At 30.8% G+C, this 13,270-nt stretch overlaps 1 protein-coding gene across 1 annotated transcript; it reads right to left on the bottom strand.

The window, feature by feature from the left end:
• Positions 1 to 687: 687 nt before the first annotated feature.
• LOC132552574 (coiled-coil domain-containing protein 42 homolog) lies at positions 688 to 12,999 on the bottom strand. Its single transcript, XM_060216759.1, has 9 exons — positions 12,893 to 12,999; positions 11,159 to 11,264; positions 10,700 to 10,804; positions 9,684 to 9,769; positions 9,057 to 9,228; positions 8,221 to 8,295; positions 6,975 to 7,132; positions 6,561 to 6,645; positions 688 to 945 (listed from the first exon to the last, which is right to left on the bottom strand). Exons 1-9 carry the CDS (start codon positions 12,946 to 12,948, stop codon positions 850 to 852), a joined length of 939 nt encoding a protein of 312 aa, XP_060072742.1. The 5' UTR covers positions 12,949 to 12,999; the 3' UTR covers positions 688 to 849.
• Positions 13,000 to 13,270: the final 271 nt, after the last annotated feature.

Raw genomic sequence — 13,270 nt, 5'->3', positions numbered from 1 at the left:
AAGACGGAAGAAACGCTACAACTTTCAATAGATCAAAATAACATATGTGTGCTTCAAAAATATTCTATTTTTATTTCATTACATATAATTAAGTATTCATTCAAATTTTCTTTCATTCAGTCTCATTTATTCCCTCTCTCACTCTCTTCAAAACAAGTTACCTTACTTCATTATTGGCCACACACGTCTCTCTTACAATTCAGAGTTAGCGAATCACAAAATATTACAATATACAATACATTTAAACAAAAAAAACAAAAAAGAAGACATTTTCCCGCATGATACCCAGTTCAGATAATATTGCAGGAAACGAAATTGTTTAGTTCTATATTTTCTGTTTTACTGTAAGTACTGAAAAAGTATCGAAATATTTATGAAATATTTCAAGCGACAATTTTTTTTAATTTTAACTAATATTACGTTTGAATTTTCGAACATGATCATAACTTTTAAGTTGATAAGAAAGAATTCTCATACAATACTGTAGGTTCTTCATTGGTCATTATAAGGCGACATGTTTCACAGTTATTCAACGACCTTGCCAACTGTCCAAAATTTATATTTAATTTGTTTACTGAATTTTCTCTCCAGGGACCCAATGACGGCACATTATTTAACACCAAGAAAAAAATATGAAAATACATTCTATATTACACAGAGTAATAACAAAATTTTTCCCTATTCAAATGAAAAAAAAAAAACAGTAACACCTAATTATTTAATTTTGGGGAATTTTTATCCAGATTTTTACAAAGTCAACATTAGGTGTGAGAAATATGCAGACAAAACTGCACTGAATGACTGAGTGATGATATAGAAGATTATACGACGGTTCAACAGTGGTAGAGTTTAACTGGAGGATGGTGGAGCAATGGAGGCGCCAGAAAGTTCCATCCGACGAATCTCGTTGGTGATAATTGTAAGGTCTTGTATAAACATTCGGATCTGAAAAATTAATCAACATTCTTATCTCACGTTCGTGTTTCTACGTTTTATTATTCAATCTTATTTTCGATTTTCATTTTCAGTTTATTTCCAGCTGTCAGAAGTCAGAACGACAAGAAAAAAAATGTAGATTCATGATGAGGTATTGATAACATCTACAAACAAAGTTAAGGTGAAATGTCCACGTGAAATAGAATGCCTAAAATATGAAATTTAGTTTAGTATTTATAGTTTTGACCAACAACAAGTGAAGAAAGCATCACATTGAAGTAGGAAGCAATCCAGAAAACCGTAATGTGGCTTTTTTCGCAGTTTTAAATTTCGTTACAAGAACATAACACCTTAAAAGTGCTTAAGAAATTGCATGCTGACTACTAAAGAAACACGCAAGGCAATAGCATCCAGAGGAAGAATGAGACATGCGCAAAGCGGTAGAACACGACATGCTAGAGGTGACGATTTGATGTGTAAGTGTGTCTGTTTATGAAGATGTCAGAAAGCTTGATGTCAAGGTGTCTGATCTCTTCAGCTCCTTGCAAATATCTGTTAGATCTTCTAAGAACATTTGAATCTGAAAGATAAGAAAAGAAAAAATATTTCAAAATGTGATCGATATGTATATGATGCCTCAACATGCTATATCATCAGAGGAGTATTTTACGAAAAAAAAGTAAATTCATATTGAAACATGTTTTTACTAGTGTATAATTACCTAGACAGTTTTTAGATAAGATAAGGTCAACAGACGTGATGAATACATCTCCACTTGTATTTGACATACAAATCAGCACAAATACGGAATAAAAAAAATGTGCTGCCTTCACAAGCCTCTTGAAATACTATATAAATAGATCTTGAGTGGATCTAGCAAATTCATGGACATAGTTTATAAAATGAGCAGTTAAAGTAGTTATTTAGAGTGAACTTCCTGGATTTATTATGTTTCTGACCCACTTTCGAGGTCCTTGTCCAGATGTTTTCCTCAAACGAGTTTCTCAAATGAAAACTAGGAAGTAGAAATAACTGAATATATTGGTTTCTTTTGTTTACAATTTTAACATTAAATTTTTTCACGTCAATTATAAGCAACTCCCAATTTTTTTACAATAACATTACCATCATAATCGAAACAGTACGCAAAATAAACACTTTGCAGTAGCAATGACATATAGTTATCTTGTGTTCTCCATTTTATTTCCTTAATTCATTTGCTGCTTTTCAAATACAAAGAGATTTAAGATATCTTTACAAAATCAGACTTCACAGCAATAACCTCTGCATGATAATATTTAACTATTTTCTTCATTCAATCATATTTCAACGGTCACTTTATATCGCCATGGAAACGATTTCCATTGATGATATGTCTCCACTTCTAAGCAGTCACCGTTAAATTTACTCTCAAAGCCCATTTAATTGAGCAATGATACTTTCCAACACATTTACATTATTGTTTTATCGATTCATGTTTTTAACACATTTATCTTTAAATAATTAATGACATTAATATTCACTTTCTTTTCTCTTCTTCAGAAATTCGAACGGGCAGCGCAAAAATGTTTTCTATCGTTATAACAATATAACAAATAATAAGCTTGCTAAGTAAAACATTCTCACCTGCTTTGTGTGGAAGATTCGTCATTGGATTCGGAGGCAAAGTTAGAATGTTAAATTTCTTACTATGTTAATTGTAAGTGTGAACTATAGCTACTGAAGGATAAGCAGGCAAGTAAGCAGGTGATGTGAAGTAAATAAAGAACAATAATTCAGTGTTGATCTCGTTTCAGGATAATTATAATAATTAAGATAAATTTCTTTAATTTTCTTTTGTCTAGGCAGAAGATATACGAAACTCGATTGATAGAGAGTACAAGCGTATTGATTTTATTTATTACAAAATATGCTGACCAAACATATTTTTCTTAATATTCAATAAAGCCATTGTAAAACATCATTAAATTGTAAATTATTCAATTTATTTCTACAAATTTGCATACATTTAATTTTTCTTGCACATAACATAGTTAAAAAATTATCATCAATTAACAATTACATTTGAACCCAAGTAAGTTAAAACAAATTCTTGAACATGTATATGATAACTGTAAATTCTTGAAAATTTTCTGATTTCTTTTTCGATCCCACCAAAAGATATTTTTCTTTCTAGATGCTATTTAACAGCCCACTTATTTACTAGAAATTGTTTTGTCAATGATGGGGTATAAAAATTCATACAAACAAATAGATTTAAATCTAGAACAGTATTTTGCTTCATTGCGGGTTGATTATAATCCACGGGAAGGATTTAAAACCTGTAAACAAAAGTCTTTGTCGTAGACTTACAGTAATGCTTTTGTTTTTGTTTGTTTTTTTGGTTTTTTTTTTACTATTTATTTCAGATCACAAAACAAATATTGGATAATCAAGCCAAATTCAGTTCTAACTTATGAAAATGCATGTTACACACACATGACTGGTTAAGAAGACAGCAAACAAAATCGGTTAAAATTCAAATATTAGCTGTTGGATTCTAGACATGTTACTAAGTAAGTGAGAAAATAAACCTGTTCAGGATCTAAATTTCAGACCGATTTTCCACTTCGAGTAAGACAAATTAATTTTATTGCGGGAAGGTATTTTTCTGTCATGATCAGCATCCTGCCTTTAAACATATCTATACATATGTAACTTTGATCAAATAAAAACAACACTAAAACTTTCTAAAATCCCTTCCCAATATGTTGAACTAAATTTTAACAAGTGAATACATACAATGTATTTTAAAAATATCTTGAGATTAAAATCAAATGCTTTACAGTACATTGTTAAAACAGGTTTATATATCCATGGACGCAATGAAGAAAAGATGTCTCAAAACGAAATTAAAAAGCCAAATATTGAGAAAAAAACTAAATTATGATAAAAGCATTTGTCTATTTCATGCAGAAAGCGTAAAAAGCTCTAACAGCACCACAAAATAGCAAAGATAGCACAAACAATAGCACAAGATAGCACAAACAATAGCAGAGTGAAATTGTTAGATTAGCAAGAGATAGTGTGTGTAAGCAGTGATCCAACCATGCAGAAATTCAGATCACACACACCAAAATGTAGACTACGATATCAAATAATTTGGTGTCAATTTCAAGAGTGACGAACAATATCAACCCATTTTTAGAAATCTAAATACAGTCTATTTTTCTCTCTGTATGGCTACTCATTGGGACATCTCCATACTAATTTTTATTCGTAGTGTGTTGGAAATTATTCCTAGCTAGAATGTATTTTCGTATTAATTGTGTTGGAGATTATCTCTCTCAATGTTGTATTTCTAGATGTGTGTATTTTCCAATAAAATCTTTTTTTAAAATTGTTTTTTTCAATATTTTGTAAAAAGAGCATTATTTTCCTATAATGAGTGTAATGATTCACAAAGTTTTCAACAAGAGAGAGAGACAGAATCACGGTTTCCATTTTATTACTTGAATCTGTAAATGTTCTTGTAACTGTGAAAACTTAAACATTCCTTATTTTGTACTGGGTCATATTCTTCTTGAAGATAATCTGTTCTACATGAATCCCTCTCAACTGTATTTTTATATTCATGTGTTTCGTTCATACCCAAAATATGGGGCACAACTGAAAAATTTTTACTCCAACGATAAAAATTAGATTTATAGAAATATCATTTAATAACATTTTAAAATAATGATGCTTCCACAGAATAATTAAGCAAGATTTGTAAAATGAATATAATATTTTGTTATCACTCTTAAGATTGGGAAAACCTAATTTGTTTGATTCATCGCAGAATTAGAATGTAGAAATTAAGACATGTATAAAGAGTTTGTAGGGCAAAATGATGAAAAAGGAGAAACGGACAGAGTGGTCAATGAATGTAAAATTCCATTAATTATGTAAAAGATGTGAATAGATTCATAATGGAATAAGATGAAGCGTAAATGAATTGTGGATTGCGTAGATTTGAAAAGAATAGAAATAGAATAGAAAAATAAAGACAAAATAGAATACAAGTGAACAGGAAGGAATAAATACATATATGTATGATCTGGATATCACAATAACATAGGATTTTCAATTCAAGAAATAAACATATGATAGAAAGTTAGTCTACTCTAGCAGAATAGTATTTCATTGCAGCTAAGAAAACAGAGAATATTGAATTATAAATTTATTTTACGAAAGAGTAAATTCTGAATGATAGAATTGAAGAGTGAGCAATGAATTAATGATGGACAACAAAGAAACTGGAAAGGAGATAAAGATTAAGAATCATATGTGATGAAATAGACTGCCAGCTGTTAATTACTGGTATAAACTGAAAATGACAATAAAATTTAAGCTGATTATTCATTTTCACCGTATATAAAATATCCCATTAAAAAGTGTTAAATTCAAGGTTTAATAGTTTATTTGACAACTGATACCATTAACACAAAACCTCAACCCAAAATTACCCTTAAAAATAACTTTGCCACAAGGTAAAATTCCACTATTTGAATTTCTTAATATCTTTTTAATTAATGCATAATTTAATGTTAAAAATATCAGCAATAAAGTTATCAAATATTATATAAAACTTGTCATATATGAAAACACAACTGAAAATATTTTTAGATTTTTTTTCATCTGTAAAAAATTAATTTCTGTTCCAAAACATGTAAAATAAAACAATTTCTTTTCTTTTCTTTTTTAAATTTTCTTATGCGATATCAAATTGTGAAATTTGACCATTACAATTTCAATACAACCCACAAAATGAATCCTCAACTACATGAAACTTCTATAAATATCTACAGCAATGGTAAATTATCATCACAATACTACAAAAATAACATGTTAACCATAATGTAGAACACATGAACCCTACTCGATATTAAGAGAATTAAGTTAATGAAGGAAAAATAAGAGATTATTAATTATATAACATGATATTGCATATAAGATAAAAAAAAAATTCTTCCTGTGTCTATCTAAACCTGACAGGATTTTTCCAGAAACAAGGATGTTTATGTACTCGCCAAGTGGTTTCCTACTTAAAGCTAAACCTCCATGCCTAATGTTAATTAAAAAGTCTGTAAACCAGATTTATCTTTATTATATATGAATAGAGACCAGCAGTCGCTTCTAATATCTACATCTATATTTTCTGTTTTGTTTCATCCTTTTATTAATTTTATTCCGTAATCAAATTTCTTCATCTTTTCCATTTTTTTCTTCTTCGTTGCATGTGGCTCCATTAAAAATAATACACAGACTAGATATACAAGATAGAAATAATAAAAAGTTGATTTTATTCTCCCTCCCCAACACCCCCTCTTTAGTCAAGTATAATGCAATTCCTTTCATTTCCTTACTTTTTTCCCAAAAAGAAAGTCTTTGATAAAAATTTATTTTTTGTAAATTTTCTTTAAAATTTTCACTCAAATATAAAGTAAATTTGACTCTATAAACCTGCAGTCAATCTACATATTAACTTGTTTGGTTATCTTATAAAAATTATAATATTTGAATGGTAACCACTTGGCAATACGTTGTGAGGAGGTGGGATACACTTTGGTATGAAGGAAGGGGATATAACTCTGACCACATACCTGGTGTAGCTGTTCTGCAGTGTCCTCCTCTGAACCAGTCTGTTTCTGGTGTCTCTTCACAAGCTGATATAAATTGTGGGCGGCCCTGAAAATCAAACAAAAATGTGACAATACTGAAAAAAATATGAAATTTATTCTCCTTGATTTCAAAAATACCTTTAATCGACTAATTCATATGTTCACGAATTGAAAAACTATTTAAAATTTGACACATTTTTATATTAAACATTATCAAGTGCCAACTTAAAATCAATTCCTAAAAAGCAAAAAAAAGTAGAAGGGATGAATGAAATTCTATACAATTGATCATTTCTAAGTGGTTCTAATTTTTTTGCTAAAATACTGAAAAAAAAAAACTATTTGTGTTATAACTTTGGTAGAACTGCAAAATTTGGATCCTCTTGAAAAACTCACATCTTTATTCTGCCTAGCTCCAGAGTTTTCTTGGCAGCCGTGTTTTTTATATGAGTCCACTTTGATTCCCAGAACACAGCCTCACTCTGAGCTTCATCTAATCGGGTCTGTAGTCCGGATAGGAGGTTATTGAATGAGAGAATTTGGTTGTCTTTCTCCTGAAATGAAATTTTGATTTTAATTTAAAATCAAACTACTGAACTTTTTCCTGCTATAGATATAGATAACAAATACCTGTCTACAAAGGACAGCTATAGATAACACATACCTGTCTACAAAGGACAGCTATAGATAACACATACCTGTCTACAAAGGACAGCTATAGATAACACATACCTGTCTACAAAGGACAGCTATAGATAACACATACCTGTCTACAAAGGACAGCTATAGATAACAGATACCTGTCTACAAAGGACAGCTATAGATAACACATACCTGTCTACAAAGGACAGCTATAGATAACACATACCTGTCTACAAAGGACAGCTATAGATAACAGATACCTGTCTACAAAGGACAGCTATAGATAACAAATACCTGTCTACAAAGGACAGCTATAGATAACACATACCTGTCTACAAAGGACAGCTATAGATAACAGATACCTGTCTGAAAAAGGACAGCTATAGATAACACATACCTGTCTACAAAGGACAGCTATAGATAACACATACCTGTCTACAAAGGACAGCTATAGATAACAGATACCTGTCTACAAAGGACAGCTATAGATAACAAATACCTGTCTACAAAGGACAGCTATAGATAACAGATACCTGTCTACAAAGGACAGCTATAGATAACACATACCTGTCTACAAAGGACAGCTATAGATAACACATACCTGTCTAAAAAGGACAGCTATAGATAACAAATACCTGTCTACAAAGAACAGCTATAGATAACAGATACCTGTCTACAAAGGACAGCTATAGATAACAAATACCTGTCTATGAAGCTCATTTGTAGATAGAAAACACTTGTCTATGAAATTCACCTGAAGATAACAAATACCTGTCTATTAAACTCATCTGTTTATAACAAATACCTGTCTATTAAGCCCAGATGTCTATAACAAATACCTGTTTATTAAGCCTACCTGTCCATAACAAAAACCTGTCTATTAAGCCCACCTGTATATGATTGTTACCTGTCTATAAAGACAAACGGTATATAACAAATACCTTGAATGGTTAATTTTATCATAATTCCATTGAAATAGAATAGTTTTATAAATATTTACCTCTATATATTTCATCAGATTCTGTCTCTGTTGTTCAATCACAGCTTGGTTCTGATTTTCACGATCCATCAAGTCCTGAAATCATTTAAATAAACAACAGATAAATAGACTGCCTGCAATAAGCCACTGGGCGCTCAACAAAATGCTTCTTACTCAAAGTCACATATTTACATAATTTATGGGTTCAGCAGTATAAGTGGGTGGGCTTATTACCAGACATAGGCTTATTAACTGGAGAATACTGGTACTGTATGCATAATCTTTTAAATCTTCAAAACAAATATTTCTGAGTAAAATACAGGTTAAAGGGTATTTCATAGAAATGAAAAAAAGTAACACAACAGGCCAGTAATTCAATTAAGATTTAACTTCTACCGAAGTAAGTTAGCTTTTTATTATCACCAGTTTTTAATAAACAGTTATAAACATTACGGAAATCTGTGTGGGTATCCATGGTCTTACTAGTATGTACCTTTTTTTATCTGCTAACAGGTCGAAGCTCTTTAATAAGCCCTTCCATACATGATGTAGTAAAACTACAAAGATACTTCACTGACCTGTATTAAGCACAAACCTGCCTTTGAGACAGAGTTTCTATATTTGGCCCTTTGGTGTATAAGTGAACTTACTCCCATTGTGCAATAGGATTAAAAAGGAAAATATTCAATTCTTTGTGAATAAATAAAATAATCTTGACTTCAAAAAACAAATATGAAACATCAAATTCTACGATCGTTAAGATGATGATGAGGAAACACTTTGACAGCTATTCACTTTTCACTATTGTAGATTTTCTAGAAAGCAAGTGGTATATGTAAAAAATTGAGAATACTTACACCGTGTGTTGCAACCAAAGTATCATGCCTGGCTATGATGTCTCTCATTTCATGAAATTCCTCTCCAGCTTCCAGTGTCTTCTCCATATATTTGTGGAATATTGTGTATTTTTCTAATTTTGTTTGAAGTTTTTCTTTTTCTTTCAACAAGGAACCTTTTTCATCTCTCAATCTGCAAGACAAAACATAAAATTGTTTTACTTGAAGATGAAATTGAAAATCGTAAAAGATCTTTAAGGCAGAAATTTATGAGAAAAATAAATAAATAGATAGATAAATAAATATATAAGGAATTTCAAATTTATCGTAACCAAAATATTTTCAAGATTGTAAAATCTAATCTGAACATCTATTAAAAACTAAATACTTTCCATATCAAGCTAAAATATTAGTTATAAAATAGATATATCTATGAACAAGATAATTCAATTTTCCAACATTATTACTAAAAACCACACCATGCTGTTTCATGTACATAGCAATGTTACAATAAACTGGCAAAGCTCTTTTTAACTAACATTTCTACATTAAATAAAACAAGATAATTGGGGTATAACATTATGGCTCCCCCCTCCCTCCCTCCTTCCCTCTACACACACACACACACACACACACACACACACTTACTTGTCTATTTCTTTGTCTTTCTGTTTTTTAGAATCTCGTTCATCCTCAGCCTTCTTAAGAGCTCGGGCACGTTTGGAGTCATTATCCTAAAAATAGCACAAAAACAAAATCTTACATGATACTCACTACTAAATTATTCTGAATGGTTTTAAAAATTATAGGAATTAACAAATTATTTTTGTCTGGTTAATCTTCTGAATCTTCAAAACTCATTAGTTATAATTAAACATGTTGCATGATACACAGGAGGAAATGTTTAAATTATGTTCAGGTATGTGTACATATGATCTTATATGAGTTTTCATTTCATATGAGATTTTATGATATGATTCAAAGAAAATTCTATTTTTCAGAGTGAAACATTAAAGCTTTCATAAAATTTTAAAAAAAAATATAAGACACTTTTTATCAATTAACTCAGAAAAGATCCATTTGACAGTTTTAAGGTAAAATGTGTGGAACAAAAGGGAGGCAGCTATTTTGTTAAGGCATTTTCAATTCATATAAATGATATATGGCAATTGTGTATGTTATGACATCACACTCGATTCCTACCGGTAATTGGCTCAGCCACTCAACGAGTGATGTGTAAGCAAAAATATTATAAAATTCACTGGATAATAGGTGGATCATGTGATAAATAGTTTTTCAACATCATATCATTCATTGTTAGAGATAATTTTGTAAATAAATTCATTACATTATATTTTCAACAGGTAAACACTACTCACATTTTGGAGACGTTTGAGGACAGCATTTAAGATTAATCTTAATCAGGCAATTTTGGTTTTAAGGGAAATTTTTGATGTACAAATTCATTAAGAAAATTTGTATTTTTTTGTTTGTTTCTTTTTTTAACATTTACAGTGTCATTTACATTTTTCTTTCATTGTTGTTTTTTATGCCAAGTACATATATACTTTTTTCACTTGATATTTGTATATTAGATAATATATCAATAACAAGACAGCGGACACTGACGATACCGTTATGTACAAAGCTAGACGAAAACTCACCTTTAAGAAATGGTCAAATTTCAATAACGATTCTTTTAATTGATATTCTTTTCTTTCTAATTCTTCTCTTCTCTGTTGTAAACTTTCCATTTTCATTTGAAATTCCTGTAAAAAACAAAAAACAAAACATACAAAAGATTCATATTATTATATCTAATAAATATTCTTATGTTTTAAAGTTGAATCAGACTACAGTGAAAAATGGACCAATGAATATTGTATCATTGTATACATCAGGGGAGGCAAATCTTAAATGGTCATCATTGTGTACATTAGGGAAGGCAAATCTTAAATGGCCGTCATTGTATACATCAGGGAGGCAAATCTTAAATAACCATCATTGTGTACATTAGGGAAGGCAAATCTTTAATGGTGATCATTGTATACATCAGGGGAGGCAAATCTTAAATGGCCATTGATGTTGATAGGCTAATATTAACAAATGATATAAATCCAGACCTCTTTTTGTGCTGCGAGAGCTTGTTCAACTTCTGCCATTTCTCTCCTTTTTTCAAGAAGACGTGTAGCAGGTGTAAGGTGGTCATCTTCTCTTTCCGGCATCTTTCTGCAAACACAAATTGTATCAGTGTCTGTGTGACATTTTTTGTGTAAGTTTAAATAACATCAATTTGTGGCATTTCTGTCAATCGATGTGAGGGTTTAACAAGAGTTCCCAGAGTGATCTTGGCATCTACCATTGTTTGATCTTTATATGCTCTTTGAAAGTTGGATCTCTTCACTTCTTTTCTTTTTCTATTTCTTTTGCAGAAATAAATGATAATCATTATCTGCCAAATCCAAAAAGGCAACCTGGAAGCCATTTTGTTTCTTATTAGTCCCAAAAGTATATGAGCACAAGAAGAGACCAAGAGGAACATACATAGGAAATTTGAGAAAGATCTATACAGTAGTTCGCAGGAAATAGTGATCACAAATCTAAGATGTCCGTCTGTTGGCCATTTTGTTTTTCTGTTGTAAATGATTTAGAGAACTACAATAACGTTGAGCTTCATGAAAACTTCTGTTATGTTTTTATTCAAACAGACCGATATCGCTCCACTACTCTGCAAATTAGTGGATTTTAGCCGTGTAGACATCCGTTCAGCATCAAATGTCATAATCAGCCATTTTGTTTTTCTGATCATTCCCAAAAATCAAATGGACATAACTAAGGACAAAAGGAAACTTACATATGCAATTTGAGAAAGATCCAGGACTTCTCAAGAAATAGCATAACAAAAATTGTATATGGACGGATGGACGGATGAAGAATGGACGGACCATGGACCATGGACGTAGAGCAATTTGAATAGCTTAAAATCGATTTTTGAATTGCTACAAAACAAAGATTACCAATATCTACCAAGACCAGAGGCCAAGACTGACATTGATTATTTAAGCTCTATAAAGCCTCATGTCAATCCAAACAAAATACCACAATGGCTTTATTACATTTTGATTGGTATCAAAACCAGATCACATATTGATGAATGTATGATTCCATGCCATTTCAATTGCATCTTATTCCAAAATATTAGTGTCATACTGCAATCTTTCGTAACTTGCCAGACAAATCTGATTGGCTGAAATTACACAACATCACTTAACACTTGGGCAAACTTGAAGTATGTTTTGTAGCTGTCGAAGTGTGCAATTCCATATTAATTTTCAATTATCATTATGTGCCTGTCAGCCAAAATCCTATTTCTCTAGAAGAATCAGTGTGTATTAATTATAATACAATAAGTTTTATTACAACCTAAATCTAAAAATTGTATGTGCAAAGACATAGTTTACATTCTGTGAATGATAATGACATGAAATAGTGTTAGGTCGTACACTTGTTATGCAAACTTTGAAATATCATAATTAACAGAAAGTACACACTTTCTAACAGATATTTAAATACTATGGTGTTTTTTATCAGTTATGAAATGGCTATCTAACCAATCAGCTCCTTTAAAATCTGTGATCCTGTTTAAAACAATACATAAATACAGCATGTGTTGCCTAGTAAGGTCTGCTATGACAGCAAATTATCCATCATTTACAAATACTATGAGTGTCTTTGTATCTGGCTGTATCCTCTACTATTTCATACAGAGACAGACAGTTGTGTACAGTAATTTCCCTCATATACATTGTATGTAAGAGAATTGATATTATCAAATTATGACAGAACGCTATACTCACACGAGGAGTTTATCCTCGAAAGTTGTCCGGAAGTATTCTCCAAGATTGACATTCATCTTGCAAGGTTCCCTTAGGGTTCACTTAACATTAAACGATATACTAATAAGAATCGCCCCTTTTCTTCAAGTGGTTCCAGTTAAACCTAACCCGCCATTTGTAAACTACGACGACGTTGCTAGGGGACGACAGCAAATTGCTTCAGCATATAAATTAATAAATGAATTAATTTAGGTAATTCAACTCTATACCTCAATACTCAATAAATCAATAATTAAGAATAAATTATTTGACGTTCATTATTTTTATCTGACAAAATAAGGACTCTTTATTCACAGTTGACATTGACAGCTTCCGGTATGAAATAGAGGCTCTAGCAAC

This window comes from Ylistrum balloti, unplaced genomic scaffold, assembly GCF_031769215.1.
Source record: "Ylistrum balloti isolate Yb309-2 unplaced genomic scaffold, AGI_CSIRO_Ybal_v1 Utg370258, whole genome shotgun sequence".
NCBI classification, from domain to species: domain Eukaryota; kingdom Metazoa; phylum Mollusca; class Bivalvia; order Pectinida; family Pectinidae; genus Ylistrum; species Ylistrum balloti.
Note: the sequence above shows the minus strand (reverse complement) of the source record. Positions and strands in the feature narration are given on the sequence as shown.